Source organism: Schistocerca americana, chromosome X, assembly GCF_021461395.2.
Source record: "Schistocerca americana isolate TAMUIC-IGC-003095 chromosome X, iqSchAmer2.1, whole genome shotgun sequence".
NCBI lineage: Eukaryota > Metazoa > Arthropoda > Insecta > Orthoptera > Acrididae > Schistocerca > Schistocerca americana.
Window position 1 is genome coordinate 699,609,331 of NC_060130.1, and position 19,042 is coordinate 699,628,372.

The following is a 19,042-nucleotide window of genomic DNA, read 5'->3' on the forward strand; positions in this document are numbered from 1 at the left end:
TTTATTTCTTCCGTATGAATAAAAGCAATCCTCTCCGTGACAAATGAACAGGATGAGGCCTGCAAAAAACGTGAGAGAGACTGGGTTTAGGTATGTCAGCTTCCTGGACTGGGTTCTGACAGGGGTATATATTATTTGCACATTGTATCAAAGAAAACGGAATGGTTCCCAAGACTTGATTAATTACATGTCGGATTTGGAATCGGAAAACTGTAAATTATTGTAATCTAGATAGAAACGCTACCACTAGAAGAATCAGATTACCATTAATATTGCCGGCCAGTGTGGCCACGCGGTTAAAGGCGCTTCAGTCTGGAACCGCGCGACCGCTACGGTCGCAGGTTCGAATCCTGCCTCGGGCATGGATGTGTGTGATGTCCTTAGGTTAGTTAGGTTTAAGTAGTTCTAAGTTCTAGGGGACTGATGACCTCAGATGTTAAGTCCCATAGTGCTCAGAGCCATTTGAACCTTTTTGAATCATTAATATTCCTACACACGGAAGGCACCTTACTTTGGCCTTTAAAAGGCAGTTTTTCAGTATTATATTTGACGAATTGTCTGTTAGTTCATTTTATTGTTGGGAAATTAATGACTGTGTATGTCTTTATTGGTTAAATACACTGAGCCACCTATATCCATTTCAAAGTTTCTTGGAATGCTGCTCAGAAATAACGCCAGAGTCATTTTTATCGGTGCTATATTTTCCTCGCTGGATACGGGAACGAAGTTGATGTGCGAGAGACATTGGCTAAAATGGCTGATTATGCTTCAGCTGACGACAAATTTTTAAACACTGTACAATTCTTACAACTGTGTTCGCAGTAGCACTTGATAGACGAATGACTTGGTTGCGTATAACGCTAAGAATAATCTTCTTTAACACTGCTTGTTAATGACAACGATATGGAGGAGCGATTACTTGGTTCCTTTGGCGACATCGTTTTGCTCGCGATAGTGTTTTCGAGTAATTCTGAGGAGCAGATGATAAATACGAGAATGGTTAATGACTAACATGAATTTTACGATTCTGTTGTCTGTTGGCTGTATCCACGTCTTCATCGATAACCTGTTGTGCCGCTATTACACTATTTCCAGCACGTCCTCAAATCACGACTCGTACATCTAGCCCATGGTTGCTCTCTCTGCCTGCGGAGCTAAGTGAATGGCTACATCTCTTGTGCCGGAAGATTAATTGCACTATTCATTTTGGCGCTGAAAGTGAGAACGTCGACTAAGGTTTTTTAAATAGGCAATTGTCAGCTGACTATCCATGTTCTGATATTTTCTGATGAAACGTAAAGCAAGTGGTCACTATATGAGACTTCACATTGTAATAGTAGACTATAAACCGGAAATTTCGTCATAATCTTTGGAATCCGTCCATATTTTAAAAATGGATGTATGAATGTCCATAGTTGTGTTCCACATTTCCTCGTAAACCGCTCCACCTATTTTAACCATACTTGATACACATATCACTTGCTGTTTGTCAACAATCGCTGTTGGGAAAAGAACCACATATGTCTCATAGTTCGGGAGAATGACGTCATGAACAATGAGGTACGTGAGAAACTGCTGCATCATGGATGACGTTTGAATTTATTGCTACTATGCCACTAACTCTCTTCGCAACACATTTTACAGAAAGTATCTGTATATGCCGATGAATGTATCTATGAAATTATATCCTTGTATGAAACGTAGATCAGGAGATATGATGTCATAAAAACTGACATGCGTGAAAAACTGCCGTATCATGCGTCACGTTTGAATGTATTGCTTATTTGCCAACAATTCTATTAGCAACATCTTTCGCAGACGGTATCCACATATGACGCTGAATGTACCTACACAAATACGTTATTGTATGACACATAGATAAGGAGGTACGTTACAAAAATTGAGTCTCGTGAAAAAACCTGCTTTATGTATGATGCTTTAATACATTTATTCCTTACTAACAAGACATTCCTACAGTCGAGGCAACGTAAGGAAATCCCTGACAACTGACAGCGCATTTCACACCTTTCAACTGCGAGGGCGCAGATGGCTGTAGGCGAAAACAATAGCCGTCTATAGAGCTATGAAGAGGCGTTGTCATAGAGATATTTACAAAATCATTAAATAAACGTTACAGATAATTTGTATATTTCATACTATGTTCCTTAATTTGGATACTGTACTTATACATTTGTACATTATGCATATTTTTTGTACAACTGTTTCATAATGTCAAAGACGTTTCCTCGAATACATGGAGATGATTTTTTTTTTTTTTGTTTCGTTTGTAATAGAAAGCTTTGCCAGCTAGTAGAGGATAAAAACAATCCTCGCTTTACAAAAGATTTACAAATTTCACATTGCTGGAAGTATAGTATTAACCAATGCTGATGTGCTTCTCAGTTTCCATTTGTTACTGCAAAACTGGCGAAAGAAATTGGAGAAGCTGGCAAAGCCGATTTGTCTTTATCAGTTGCTGTAGATATCGTTGCAGTTGTTCCATTTGTTGCTAAAGTTTTTGGTTTTGTTGCATCAGTTCTCTGTGGCGCTGTTACTCATCCTGACGCAGCTAGATTTGGGGCGCGAATTGGTGTAGCCAAAATTTTAGTTACTGTGGATCCATTATAACTGAGACATTGTCATACTACGCGTGAATATTTCTCATCACCATTTGGGATGGATACCAACTTTATTTGCACAGTAGCAATGTACGCGCTTGGCACAGCATCTGAAAGTTCTTACGTGCCCGTTAAAACAGTTTCTGTCAAAATAACGCAGACCTCTGTAAAAGAATGATTGCAACTGTGCATACACGTTTGACACTATACAATTGTGCGGTTCGTTACGAAATGTATGCGGATGGCTCATGATTTTATTTTCCGAATGAGTACGTCTGTTTTTATCCATGACCACATTTAGCCGGCCGCTGTGGCCTAGCGGCTCTAGGCTCTGCAGTCGGGAACCGCACTGCTGCTACGGTCGCAGTTTCGAATCCTGCCTCGGGCATGGGTGTGTGTGATGTCCTTAAGTTAGTTAGGTTTAAGTAGTTCTAAGTCTAAGGGACTGATGACCTCAGATGTTAAGTCCCATAGTGCTTACAGCCGTTTCAACCATGACCACATTTAACTATGTCATTGGCGATTGGGAGGAAATTTGTAGCAGATTTTCTGCTTTTTAATCTGCCACAAATGCTCGATAATATTCACTTCTGGTTATTGAACAGCTACGAGGATAAGTTTCAAGGTCATCCACACAACATCAGAGTTAGCAATGTGAACTGAAGCATTGTCATCACGGAACACGATGTACTTCGTAGATAACTAGATTTTCATCATACAGTGAAGTTTTCACTTTAAATATACAAATAATTGTTGGGCGTACTACATACTTGCTCAATATCAATGTGACAAACTTAACACCGCAAAAAAAACAGTTATTTCTTAAGGACCATACTCTAAATGAAACGCTCCGTTCTGAAGCTGTAATTCTGTGCGTTATACGTTCTAGATTGTCCGATCGCGAAGACCATTTGCAGTGAAAAATACACAGGTTTCAGTCAGGATCCATCCCAGTGTTTTAAACTGTAATGAATACTCAAATTATTTTGTACAATTAACAAACAAGAAATGTTATCTACTCTAGCGCACATTGTGTGTAAGTAACCTTCTTCAAGTGTTCTTATGAAAATTTGATGCACTTCACTGTAAGATAAGACAGCACTCTTCTCAGCAATATCCATCCAACTTTAAGCTATGATACTAATCTACTCTATTCAAATATACTTCAAGCAGCGAGTATGGTCGTAGTGATATCAGTGTTTGTTTGCGATTGATGTGTTATTGCAAATGCCCTGACTGATATGTGTTTTCTTTTTTAGGAAATATTCCTGCACGTCCCAACAGAAGCTGTGTTGGTGGCCGCTCGCTATATGCGCAGTAGAGTCAGAGCTCGATTTGTCTGTTACAAGAATGGTAAATTTTTTCGACCTCTGGGGTTTTACAACGTTTCTAGTAATGAAACAACACCCAAATTGAGATTCGCGACAGAAGAGCCAGTGATGTCAGTAACCATCTCCAATGTAAGCGTTGGGAACCTCAGTGAAGTCCTGACTTACAGTGTACCCAATATCTTCGGAGACACAAAGCAGATATGTGCCTATTGGGAAACGAACAGTAAGTAAATGATGTGTAGCACTTATATCCTCTAGATTACCAAATGTTATAGGCGTTATCTAACATAATGATTATGATGAAATTTTAATTTGATAAAATAGCACACAGTGTTTACTTAGTGATATATTCTGCTCCATTATCTACAACTGACACTCAACGTTTTAGAAACATGTGGATTTGAAATTCAAGAAGGTAACATTCCAAATTTGACAAGTGTTCTCATGGTCCAAAGAATTCTCTCAAAAGTTAATACATACAGACTGAAAGGCGCAAGTTTGCAACAATGTGAGGAACACGAAATAACTTCCTAATAAATTTGAAGTCATGTGGCAATGTTAGCTGAGAGATTTAGAATGATAGGGTCCGTTTTATTTATTAGCGCACAATTACACCACTGATTCGTTAAGAAAGAGAATGGTGTTGTTTAAAGGTATCTGTTGAACGTGCGTGACTGCGGCTAGTCCGTGCAGAGTTTAAAGTCGCGTTTGTGTTGTTGATGATGTTGAGTACACGGCACATATTGTAGTCTGCTCGAATGGCTCTAAAGGGTGCTTCGAACTTAGAATCCCACTCTGGTTGACTAATTGCCATTTAAAGTGAGACTGCAGAGAAGTATGGAATTTAATTCAGAGCATTGGCACTGAAAATTTCTTCCATCACTTGAATTCGATCCGGTTCCCTCTGCATAAAGTGCCAGAGTACGAAAGTGTGTCCACAGCCTCTGCTACGGAGTGGTGAATTCCCAGAGTGCATCTGGATAGTTGTTTATGTCAAGTTAGCTAAGAGCAAGCGTACACACTGGTGGTGCAGCAACACTTCTTGTAGTCTTTACTGTCGTTTTCCTTTGTTTATGACAGCAGGGTGGTAAAGCTCATGATAGTAACAGTCAGCAGTTGCGGCGATAAGCGCGGCAAGCAATTTCTTGTACCCGGCATCTTATTTATCCTACCAGACGCTTAACATTATCTCCTTTGCACAAATAAAGATTTGAAACTGACTTGATTTTTTTGTTAATTGTCTGTCATTCCATTCTGTTTTTAGTTGAACTGAAGCCACCATTCATTATGAATGGTGATCAGAAATGGTAGCTGCTGATCAGAGATAAGTGATGAAGGGTGACTACGGAGGCACAACCGGCCATCAGCTGATTTGCGTTATCTTTCACTTAAGGTTTATGGTACACATACACCACATTTCTTACGTTGTCTAATGAATGTAAATGTTACAGAACGGTTAGCTGTTTACAGTATGCCACACATGACGGGCCGGCCGCGGTGGTCGTGCGGTTCTAGCGCTGCAGTCCGGAACCGCGGGACTGCTACGGTCGCAGGTTCGAATCCCGCCTCGGGCATGGATGTGTGTGATGTCCTTAGGTTAGTTAGGTTTAAGTAGTTCTAAGTTCTAGGGGACTGATGACCTAAGATCTTAAGTCCCATAGTGCCCAGAGCCATTTGAGCCACACATGACGGTTCTCGAGTTTACTGATACTGATCACTGTGGATTAAGCTGTCTGCAAGCTATTCATCAATACCTGGTGAAAACATCACGAATTATTCACATTACTGAGGCCCTCCTTCAAACGACAATCATATTATTACTGAGTTTTCTCTGTAAAAGTCTAAAAAAATATACTGGACAACGTAGCTTCGTGAGCTGTTACATTTCAGCAAGACTCTTGAAATACTGGGTGTTTCTCAAATAAGCACAGATTTTTTGTGAGAACATAGGCTGGATATAGGCAGTCATTTGAAGTATACGAACGAGGCATCTCTGACTCATAGTTAGGGCGCTGGACAAAGCCAAAGCCCATTCGCTTTGCCTGGAAGGAACATCACTGTACTTTTTGATTACTGTAGTAAATACTCAAACCGGGCACCACTGACTTGATGGCATAAATCAAGCTGTCGAACCACAGAGCGATGGACATTGGGTAATGTTTCGTTGGATTGATCTCGGCCGTCTCCTGCAGCAACAGCAGTTGGAGCTACGAGTTCTTCCACAGTGTTTACGAAAGTTTCATACGCAAGAGCCTTCACGTGGCTCCAAAGATAAAAATCAAGTGGTGTGAGATCTTGCAGGCCAGTAAAATGGAGGGCAGCCGTGCCCCGAGGATTTTCACGAGACCATACATGGGAGTTGCGACTGTTGAACATTTCTTCACGGGTGATAGTCGATTCATCAGTCCACAGAACGATGTTTGTGAAGTAGGGATTTAGAATTCTTTGCTGTGAGAACCATACTGCAGAGTCGCTCCGAACTGGAAAATCAGTGGGTAGAGGATGCTGTACCTTACACAACTTGTAGGGATGACGGTGACCATCACACAGAGTTCTCCAAACACGCTAGAAGTAGCATTTAGAACATGATCAAGGGAACTCACACTCTCTGAAGGGTTGTTGTCGAACATTTCGAGTATTGAAATCTTCCTGTAACGTGCCCCTTTCACGGAGACGACGATCCACAGCAGCAAATATTCTGGTAGTCTTTGGTTTGAATAATGTTCTGCGTACAAACGCCGTGCTGCTTCCATAGTTCCTGCAGCACCAAGGGCTAAGTGCATATCTACAAGTTCATTCTACGTGAAATGTTCCATGTTCTACGCATAACAACAAAGAGTAAACAATCTTTTTGAACTTGCAAGTGCACACCATTGATTCATAACACACTACCTTACCTTTGGTGCCACACTAGATTACGAATTACATTGAAGTGGAAGCGAAGTACACAAACACAGCATCGAATGAGGACAAAGGAAACCAGTAATGTTTCCTCGCTAAGGCGAGGCGACCAACGAAAAATAAATTGCCCTAGACATCCAAACTTACGAAGGCGTACCGCCGGTTATCGCACCACCAGGTGGACGATGTCTTTTTGTGGTCGCCTAAGCGACACCCCCGGGATAACAAGGCCGTCCAGCAGTGTTAGTGACGTCACACTAAGCGGCCCATAGCTGACGCAGCAGTCCACGGACACCTCCGTACAGACGCGCCTGATGCTAACAATCTTCTGTCCGTCATACAGAAAGGAGCCAACTATAATTCGAACCAAAGGCCAAATTATACATATTCTTGTAAACAGCATAAAGGTTCATAACGAAATACCGATTACATATACGGGGAGGAATAAGTTTAATCGATTGAGGAACTTTGCCACTATTTTATAATTGCCAGAACACTATTTAGCTTTAAAACTCGCATACAGGTGGTGACAAATGCCAACTGACAGCAGGACTTAACATTTTCAAGCTATTACATTGAAAGTAAATTATCTTAAACACTGTCATACATAGCAAAACCCTCACAACTTTCGTTTACAATAAGGTAACAAGAGTTCGCTTTATCTCATAAAAAACATGACTATTGTGAATTTACTCACATGTTCATGGTGACAGCTCTTTTCAAGAATTTTTACAAGTGTATCCCCAGTAATAAAGAATGGAAACAAAAGATAGATATCAAATATTCTCCTTTTAACATAGACATCACTGAACACAAGATTCTGTCTTGCACTGTGATACTAAGGGACTGCTCTTTCCTTTAAGAAAAGCCTGACAATTTGAAGTTCACTCTGCTATTGAAGATACACTTCTTGAAACAATATTAAAATGTTATGAAAGGTAAGGAAATGAAAAACAACCAAGTGCATTACATGTAATAATGTGAGCAAAAGGCTGAGGCTCTCTTTACTTACCATTTTCAATCTCTCTACAGCATTTCCACGTAGAAATTACCAACTGCAAGTCTCATTATTGCTGTCTGTTACTAACAAAGTGCTTTTCTACTTAGAGAACCTGACAATTTGATGTTCATTCTGGTACTGAAGATAAACACTTTTCAGAGGAGTTCTAGAACCTATTCCTGCCCGTATATGTAATCGGTATTTCGTTATGAACCTTTATGCTGTTTGCAAGAATACATATAATTTGGTCTTTGGTTCGAATTATAGTTGGCTCCTTTCTGTATGACGGACAGAAGATCGTTAGCATCAGGCGCGTCTGTACGGAGGTGTCCGTGGACTGCTGCGTCGGCTATGGGCCGCTTAGTGTGACGTCACTAACACTGCTGGACGGCCTTGTTATCCCGGGGGTGTCGGCCTAAGTCGGAAATATGCGTAGCGACCCCACGTTCGTATGCCCAATATGATTGCCTGTATACACCCTCTCATCCCACAAAAATTCTGTACTTATTTCTGAAACACCCGGTGTAAGCCTATTTACATGCACAACACTCCAAGTAATGGATGACAGATAGCAAACAACGTACTCGTACTCGTACTGTTGTGGTGCTACGCTTTTACACCTCACCCTACGTCGCTTGCCTGATTACATATGTGGGTCTTAATGAACTTGTGAGTTCACAGCAGTGTTCTACTTAACAATGAATAAACCTTACTGATGTTTATGTGATATTGCGGACTGAATGTCCTGATCTTCCATCTTGCGACGTGATACGCGTAAATCTTCCTTCACTTGTTTTCGTGCTGCAGCAAAATTCTCATTGGTGAATCCTGAAGAAGGTCAACATGAGAGGGGAGAGTCCTCGAGGCTGCTGTATACACTCTGAAGACTTATTAACTACGTGAATAAACAAACCGGTCTAGAAAGTAGTCACGTGCAGGAGACATGACGCTAATACCGCCGCAAGCGTTGATAATGGCCTCAATTCGGCTAGGAAGAGAGCCCACAAGATTATTCAGGTATGCCTTGTCCAGCTGAAGCCACTCACTGCTATGGAGTTATCCAATTGTGGGACAGTGACTGTTCAGTATTAACCACGGTTCAAAGTAGTCCCAGAAATGTTCTGTAGCAATACGATTAGGTGATTTAGCAAGACAGTCGAGGTACTATAGGATGCCTGACTGTTCATCAAATCCTGAAAGTATACGCGCAGCCTTGTGAAGATAGCTGTTGTCCTCTTGGTGGACCGTAGTGTCCACAGTATACTCATCATGAAGATGTGGGAGGGACAGCACTTGGTCACAGAAAATGTCGAAATAACCATCCCGATTCATATTGATGGTAAAATGGATGAGTGGCTCCAAGTCATGGTCCCAAAAACGCGTCATGAATGTCACAGGACCTCCTCCAGCATGAACTGTACCGTCCTCATGCTGCGGGATAAGCTCCTCATCGAGCCTTCGACGCACTAGACGACTTTGGTCATTTGGCAAGAAAAATATCTTTGGCCCGTTGAATATATGCAGCTGCGTATGCCGCCGTGCCAATGGCCTAATGCGAGATGCTCGACCCTAAATGTCCATTCCATGCCGTTAGCTTTGCAATGTTCGCTCGGGATCTGACTGAGATAGACCTGCATTCACTGACACTTGCCAAGGTCTTTTTACGACCACTGCTCGTACGCCGTGTTACATGACTGCAAGTGGTACACTATTCCTATAAGACAGATCGGACAGTACCCAGTGAATTACCAACAAATTTTGCAACTTCATCCGCGATGTGGTCGTGGGTAAGTCCAACACGGTAGTTCCTTTCTCCCATTCTGTCACGCTTCTCTGTCGACTTATCTCACTGTGCTGATTGTATACGGAGAAGCACATACTGTATACGACACTTCATTGCTATGACAGTCAGCGGTGGATAATCGAGGACTCGCACTGTACCAGTTCCTCCCATCTACAGCGTTCAAAACCGACAAGCGTGGTCTTTCAAAACAAACTTCTTTTTCTGTGTGCTTAGTCAGAAGGCTGTTATCCCGCTGCTCTAAACCCTCTAGAATCTTCTCGAAGTACTAGTCTACCTCATCCTTCGAGAAAAGTTGTACCTCAGTCTAATCGCCACTGTTCTCTTTCACGTTAATAACTCATCGGCACCTATAGGAACACTGGTACGAGTAATTCAAACTCTTGGTTTAACTGGATCTATAAACAGGTGTAAACAATTGCGGACGTTAGTTGCGACACGCCCTACCGAAGACTCCAGCTGAGAAAAATACCTTGTACCATGTGTAAAACATGTGAGCCGATTCAGTATTTTGTGCCGAGAAAAAGCGGGCATGTTTTTTTCCCCTTTCTGAGGATGGCGGTTTCACAACTTAATTTTTCAATAAATTTTTCGCAACTGTGTAAACGATAAACCTGATTTTCCATAGTAGCTGTACAATGTCGTAATTCACTTTTTCCTCACTATTATCTCGAAGATAGGTTATTTTAAGTGGTACGAGAAAAATTAACAAATTTCACAGAAAAATTATCCACTCGATCACCGTAGCATTAAAATACATTACCATGTAAGTGCTGGTGCAGCTGTATTCAAGTGAAAGACAACTTCACGGCTGAAGAGAAAAGTGAGACTCATCACAACATATTAAATTTAATTAAAGGTGATTAAATGTAAAAAATGCAGTAGTATCCAGTGATATACAGGGCGAAGAAAAATTCGCGGATGCGGACTTCGTAGCGCGTTTCCTCACATACTAGCAATACAAAAATGTCTCTCACAAAATTTCGTCCTACACATATTTAGGGCAGTAAATGGACGCAAACGACTGGCAGTCTGGCAATACTGTAATCAAATGTGCTGTAATTATCTCTGTCAGGAGAGAATAGTAGTGCTCTTCAGTTGACATAGTGGATAGCGTTTAGGGTTAGGATGCAGTAGGTCGTGGGTCCAATTCTGGGTCGATGCTTATTTGTTTTTATTTGCTAAAGGTAGTCTTTGTGGCACTATATCTGCATCTTAATCGTTATATAGCAATTACAGTGAGTCTTCTACAAAGCAAATGCAGTTACCTACTACAAGCACAGAAATGATAATACAGTCGTTTTCACTGGGTAAGCTTTTAGACAAACATTTTGCACGCCGTGGACACTAATTGTTTTGCACCACTGCGTCTACCAGATTCCAAACTTGATTTGTGTGTACGCTCCCCCAATGGTCCCATCGATTAATGCGAACTATTATTCTTGACACGTTTAGGTCTATTATATTTCGTTAGGACCTTACGTGACCCGTAGGGCCTTGCAAATAATTTCGATGGGCCCATTCGGGGAGGGTACACAGGAAACAGGTTTCGAATCTAGTAGACGCAGTGGTGCGAAACAATTCGCGGACACGATGTGCAAAAGGCTTCTTTAAAACTTGACCAATAAAAACGATTGTACTGCCACTTCTGTGTTCGTAGTGTGTAACTGCAAATATTTTGTAGAAGACCCACTGTAATCGCTGTATGACGCTTAAGACTCCAGATACCGTACCACGCAGACTACTTTTAGCAAATAAAAACAAATAAGCCTCGACCCAGAATCGAATCCTCAACCTCCTGCATGCTAACGCAAAATACTTGTACACTAATTGCACAGCACTGCTGTATCTGCTGACAGAGTCAGTTACTGCACGTGTGATTATAGTGTTGCCAGATTGCCAATTTTGAACGTCCATTTACTGTCCGGAATACACTCAATATGAAATTTTGTGACAGACATTTTTGTATTGCCAGTATGTGACGAATCGCGCTGCGAAGCCCGAGTGCGACAATTTTTCTTCATCCTTACACATGGTCCAGTCACAGTAATGCGATCACCGCCTATTTTCGACGTCAAAGTGCAATAACCACTCACAGATGGATTGCGGCAGCACTAGCAGTGGAGGATATACACTGAAGCGCCAAAGAAACTGGTATACGCATGCGTATTCACATACAGAGATATGAAAACAGACAGAATACGCCGCTGCGGTCGGCAACGCCAATGTAAGACAACAAGTGCCCGACGCACTTGTAGATCGGTTGCTGCTGCTACAGTTGCAGGTTATCAAAATTTAAGTGAGTTTGAACGTGGTGTTATAGTCAGCGCACGAGCGATGGGAGACAATATCTCTGAGATAGCGATGAAGTGGGGATTTTCCCATGCGAGCATTTCGCGCGTGTACCGTGAATGCCAGGAATCCGGTAAAACATCAAATCTCCGACATTGATATGGCCGGGAAAACATCCTACAAGAACGGGACCAACTACGATCGAAGAGAATCGTTCAACGTGACAGAAGTGCAACCCTTCCGCAAATTGCTGCAGATTTCAGTGCTGGGCCATCAACAAGTGTCATTGTGTGAACCATTCAGCGAAACAGCATCGATATAGGCTTTAGGAACAGAATGCACACTCGTATAGCCTTGATGACTGCACGAAGAAAAGATTTAGGCCTCGCCTGGGCCCGTTAACATCGACATTGGACTGTTGATGACTGAAAACATGGTGAATGGTCGGACGAGTCTAGTTTCAAATTGTATCGAGCGGATGGACGTGTACAGTTATGGAGACAACCTCACGAATCTATGGCCCCTGCATGTCAGCAGGGGACTGTTCAAGCTGGTGGAGGCTCTGTAATGGTGTGGGGCTTGTGCAATTGAAGTGATATGGGTCCCCAGATACGTCTAGATACGTCTCTGATAGGTGACACGTACGTAAGCATCCTGTCTGATCACCTACAACCATTCATGTCCATTGCACTTTGGAAATTCCAACAGGCCAATGCGACACCCCACACGTCCAAAACTGCTACAGAGTCGTTCCAAGATTACTCTTTTAAGTTTAAATACTTTCTCTGGCCATCAAACCCCTAAACATGAATATTATTGAGCATATCTGGGATGCCGTACAACGTGCTGTTCAGAAGAGATCTCCAACCCCTCTTACTCTTCCGGATTAATGGACAGCCCTGCAGGATTCATGGTGTCAGTTCTCTCCAGCACTACTTCAGACATTATTCGAGTCTATGCCATGTCGTGCTACGGCACTCTTGCGTGCTCGCCGGGGCCCTACACGATATTATGCAGGAGTACCTGTTTCTTTGGCTCTTTAAGTGCATAAAGCGCAACAGGGGACGCGGAAAACCGAGCAGTGGTTGTCGTAATGTGGAAACGGAGCGATCTATCTGACGTCCAAGAGGGCATGGTCTGTGGCTTTCGGGCAAGGATGGGACTATTTCCGAAGCGGCTAAACTGTTCGCGTGCCTCCGTGGTTAAAGCTCGTATACCACACATGACAATGCCGCTATCGCACCATGGGCCATAGATGAGGGGGGGGGGGGGGGTGGTATGACGGCTGCGAAGATGTGTACTGGCGAATACAGGCGCCTGGTTCATACACACATGCTCAGTGCTACTCATCGGCAAATAACGCTGGAATTTACACGTCAATAACGCAACTGGGCGTCCACTGTGTGACGACAGAGACCTTTTCAGGTGAATCACGTTTTATGTTCCAATGGACAGATGCCAGTTGACGTGTACGGCGTGTAACGTCTGAAAGCAAACACCCTCCATGCACTAGGGTCTGGGGAATGCTTTCGTGGCATTCCATGGGCCAGCTCGTCATTCTGGAACGAACAACGGATCAACACAAGTATGCATCTATCGTTGGTGATCATGTCCGCCGCTACATCATGCTTTTATTTTATTTATTTATTTTATTTTTCTCCTCGGCACGTCGGCAATTACCAGCCGGAGAATGCAACGTGTCACACAAGTCGCAATGTACGTGCATGGTTCGAAGAGCACCGAGATGAGTTTCACGTACTCCCCTGGCCAGTTTAATTGACTCTGCTTTTCATATTTTGACTTGGACCAATAAGTATGATCCCTATCAAAATGAAGTGGGGTTTCGGACAATAGTGATCTTCCAGTACTGTTATAGCAACTGGACCTTTTATGAAGCTGCTTGACAATACTCTTGTCCACATATGGAACACCATTGTAATGTGATCCGAAAATAAATCAGATCTATTAACAAACCGGCCGTTCCTACAACCGCGATCTAAGCATCTTCAAAAAACTTTATGATGAACTGACTATCACTTGCATTCTAGGACGATTGCTTAGAAACCTGGCTTTCACTACTCATCACTCTTCAGAAAGAGTAACATTATATTTCACTTTCATTGTAGGAAATTATATTCGGAAAAGTTCCTACAAATTAAACGTTTTCACAGTGGCACAAGCTGGTCTTCCCGCTTTTTGGTGCATATTTGCCATCTTTTAGACTAAAATCTGCCTCTGGGACCGTTTTCTGTGTAGTGTACAGGTCATTCTGCTGAGCTGTTGATCTCACATACTGCCTGGACTGTTTAAGAGATCATTATTCTGTTTTCACCAAAACGAATTGTTATAAAGTCTTCACCAAATAATGTGTGTGAAATCTTATGAGACTTAACTGCTAAGGTCATCAGTTCCTAAGCTTACACACTACTTAACCTAAGTTATCCTAAGGACAAACACACACACCCATGCCCGAAGGAGGACTCGAACCTCCGCCGGGACCAGCCGCACAGTCCATGACTGCAGCGCCCTAGACCGCTCGGCTAATCCCGCGCGGCTCTTCACCAAATAAATATAGTCTCTGTATGCATCTGTAGTTTTCAAGAAATTACAATATCTACAACTTATGATATATCTGCTTTGAACATGAAACTGATTGCTATCATGTGTGGAATTTCGTGTTGTCATACGAAAATGTCACGTCATGCTGATAGGGCACCCCAGCTTGGCGCAACTGGGACAGACATGACGTTCGAACTGCTACCACGCGTGGTCAAACCGGGGAAAGTTCTACGGATCTTCTTGACGACAGGAGTACCTCAACATCACGCAAACAATTCGTAAAGACACATGTTACGTGTGAGTGAGGATTGTCCTCTTGAAAAATGACAAAAAAATGGTTCCAATGGCTCTGAGCACTATGGGTCTTAACTTCTGAGGTCATCAGTCCCCTAGAACTTAGAACTACTTAAACCTAACTAACCTAAGGACATCACACACATCCATGCCCGAGGCAGGATTCCAACCTGCGACCGTAGCGGTCGCGTGGTTCCAGACTGTAGCGCCTAGAACTGCTCGGCCACTCCAGCCGGCGAAAAATGACACCATAATACTTTCGCATGAGATGTAACACATAAGAAAGCGGGATGTCAATGACGTACCGTTGTGTCGTCAGACTTCCCTCAATCCTTAACGGCAGTCAACTGAAGTCACACCCGATGGGTCCCCACATTATAATGCCAGGAGTAATGCCGATGTGCGTCTCCAACACTTTGAAAGAGTGGGACCTCTCCACAGATCCCCGCCATACTCGCCGTGGATGGTCATCCAGATTGGTGCAGAACTGCGATTCATCACAGTGCGACGTCATTTATCAGCAGTCCACGCTTCCCGGTCAGGGCACCATCCGAAACGCAGCTGTTTGTATTGTAGTGTTAACAGCAACCTGTACATGGGGCAGAAAGTCCGGCCGCTGCTGGTCTACGACCAATGGTGCAGGATGACACGAAATGTTGCACGGAGTCCATTACTTGTTCTCGGACGGCAAGCGAAGATACCAAGAGGTTAGTATGTGCTTGGTGTACAATACGGCGATCCTCCCTCGTAATGGTCAGACGTGGTCGACCGGAACTTTAACGACGTATATGTCTGCTCTCACGTTCCCATGTAGTCCAACATCGGGCCATTGTCACATCCGACTGGTCCACGAATCTGAAAATTCCACGATTCGACCAGTCAGCCAAATGGAGACCGACAATGAAGCCCTTTCCAAGCTCTGTCAGGTGCTGATAACGCTGTCTCATACGGGTATGATCAATGAACATCTGACGCTGTTCACCAGGCTTGACGACAATACTAAACATGAACAATAATGCATATCTAGGGGAAACATATATGTTGTCTATAGGAAGAATACAGATACCTCTGGAAAAAGCAGCTGTATGAATGTTAATAGCTTACATGTTCAGCCAGTATTACGAAAAGAAGGGAAATTTGATAGAATTTTTAAAGGCCATTACATTCGCCATTGACTGAAGAGATTATTTATATCACAATTCAGGGGTTTCTATCAAAAAGCCCACTAGTTAAAAAATCACAATGTTGGGAAAACGAAAAAAACCACTTACGTTCATCCCATAAGTACCTAACTTGTTTTTCTTTTGTCTAAATATTCTGTAGCAATCTGCAATGTTATCAGAAGTAGTTAAGTAATATCAAATTACACAAATCAAAAAAAGTTTTGCATCACCCCGGTTCCCAGAACTCCTGAAGATAGATATTGACTGTGGATACTGTATCACAAACACAGTCCCTCTGACACTTCAGTGATGTCACTAAACCCACCCAAAAATGTAAACAACCATGCATGAGCAGCGCCTATTAGACGGAAGGGGTGCGACAGCCGATCAGTCCCAGTCATTCCACCAGGAAGGCGGTACACGGCTCGTGTTGTCTGTAGTTCAACCATGCCTAGACAGTCAATACCGCTGTTCGATCGCGTCCGCATTGTTACTTTGTGCAAGGAAGGGCTCTCAACAAGAGAAGTGTCCAGGCGTCTCGGAGTGAACCAAAGCGATGTTGTTCCGACATGGAGGGGATACAGAGAGACAGAAACCGTAGATGACATGCCTCACTCAGGCCGCCCAAGGACTACTACTGCAGTGGATAACCGATACCTACGGATTATGGCTTGGAAGAACCCTGCCAGTAACGCCACCACGTTGAATAACGCTTTTCGTGCAGCCACAGGACGTCGTCTTACGACTCAAACTGTGCGCAATAGGCTGGATGATGCCCAACTTGACTCCCGACGTCCATGGCGAGGTCCATCTTTGCAACCACGATACCATGCAGCGCTTTACAGATGGGCCCAACAACATGCCGAATGGACAGCTCAGGATTGGCATCACGTTCTCTTCACCGATGAGTGTCGCATATGCCTTCGACCGGACAATCGTCGGAGACGTGTTTGGAGGTAACTCGGTCAGGGTGAACGTTGTAGACACACTCTCCAGCGAGTGCAGCTAGGTGGAGGTTCCCTGCTGTTTTGGGTTGGCAATATGTGGGGCTGACGTACGCCGCTGGTGGTCATGGAAGGCGCCGTAGCGGCTGTACGATACGTGAATGGCATCCTCCGACCGATAGTGCAACCATATCGGCAGCATATTGTCGAGGCATTCGTCTTCATGGACAACAATTCACGCCCCCATCGTGCACATCTTGTGAATGACTTCCTTCAGGATAACGACATCGCTCGACTAGAGTCACCAGCATGTTCTCCAGGCATGAACCCTGTCGAACATGTCTGGGATAGATTTAAAAGAGCTGTTTATGGACGACGTGACACACCAGCCACTCGGAGGGATGTACGCCAAATCGCCGTTGAGGAATGGGACAATCTGGACCAACAGTGCCCTGATGAACTTGTAGATAGTGTGCCACGTTGAATATAGGCATGCATCAATGCAAGAGGACGTGCTACTGGGTATTAGAGGTACTGGTGTGTACAGCAATCTGGACCACCACCTCTGAAGGTCTCGCTGTATGGTGGAACAACATGCATTGTGTGGTTTTCATGAACAATGAAAAGGGCGGAAATGATGTTTATGTTGATCTCTATTTCAGTTTTCTGTAGAGGTTCCGGAACTCTCGGAACCGAGGTGACGCAAAACTTTTTTTGATGTCTGTAAAATCTGTGGGTATGGAGATGGAAAATCGATTGAACTCTTGGAGGTTTTTGCAGAATTCAATAACAACTCCACTAATACAATGCATAATAGCATTATATCTACATACCATGTAAATGTTATTGTATACTGAAGTCATATCTTACGACTCGTGCCCGCATCTCGTGGTCGTGCGGTAGCGTTCTCGCTTCCCACGCCCGGGTTCCCGGGTTCGATTCCTGGCGGGGTCAGGGATTTTCTCTGCCTCGTAATAGCTGGGTGTTGTGTGATGTCCTTAGGTTAGTTAGGTTTAAGTAGTTCTAAGTTCTAGGGGACTGATGACCATAGATGTTAAGTCCCATAGTGCTCAGAGCCATTTGAACCTCTTACGACTCGTATTAGTTAAACATTTATTTATTAAAGATATAGGACGATAAATGTGATATACAGCATACAATAACATCTCCAAACATTAATCTTCACCTCCATCACTATTGTCATCATTGTCTGTTTTATAGTCACAACTGGTTGTAGATGAATCCGCAGATACAGCTGTGCCAAAGAGCCTTGAGTAGTTCTCTTTGCTTACATGATTACCGAGGTATTCCGAAAGTTTTAATACGTCTTTAGCCTTCGCAGGTTTCACTCCAGGATGGAATGTGAAAGCTCCTGGTACTTCATTGTGTGGGCAGTTTTGAACTACGGAGTTGTGATGATGTGACGGTACGCGTCTCGCAAATATATAGCTTTGTTTTTGAAGTCAAACTTCATAGATCAAACATCCTGAAGCCTGGATTCTGGCTTTGGGGTTTTTAAAAACAAATTTGGCAGTTGCTTTTTTTTAAAACTCTTGAACTCATAGTGGGTGAATATCTCCACAAAAATGGAGATGGTCGCTTTCTGGCCTTGATAATTCTTTCATCCCTGATTTCTGGAAGACTGGCGGTGGTAATCTACCTGCGTTGTGGAGAAATAAGTGAAAAACCCTGGTCGTTTGGAATGTAACTCTTTAAAAATTTTTGAGAATGTACAACAAATACAAGAGGTAGTAAACCATTCTTTATTTTTGTTTTACCCAGTACGACTGTCACTTATAAAAACCAACTCCTTCGTTAACACTGAGTGTCGGATGCTGCTTATTAAATGTAGCAGTATTGAGATAACTTCATTGGAGACGCTGCCTGCTCTCATCTTCCAAATATATACTGACATTTTCTGTTCCCAAATCGTGTACCCCAAAGACATAATAGCACAACTGACGCAAATAGTAGATAACACCTGTTGGTAAATGAAGAATAGCTAAATTCTTCATAAAATTAATCGAGATGCAGTTAACATTTACCTGTCTGGCTTTCATCCAAGAAAGCCTCCACTTATCTGAGATGAACAGCTTCCTGTAACTTAAAAGCTTTTCTCTCCGTATCTTTTTTACTTCC

At 43.0% G+C, this 19,042-nt stretch overlaps 1 protein-coding gene across 1 annotated transcript in view; it reads left to right on the forward strand.

Annotated features, from left to right (window-relative positions):
* LOC124556259 overlaps positions 1–19,042 on the forward strand; it is a 462,906-nt gene that overhangs the window by 388,528 nt on the left and 55,336 nt on the right. Inside the window, exon 14 of the mRNA XM_047130246.1 lies at positions 3,878–4,172. Coding sequence (XP_046986202.1) covers positions 3,878–4,172 — 295 coding nt within the window. The remainder of the gene's footprint in view (positions 1–3,877; positions 4,173–19,042) is intronic.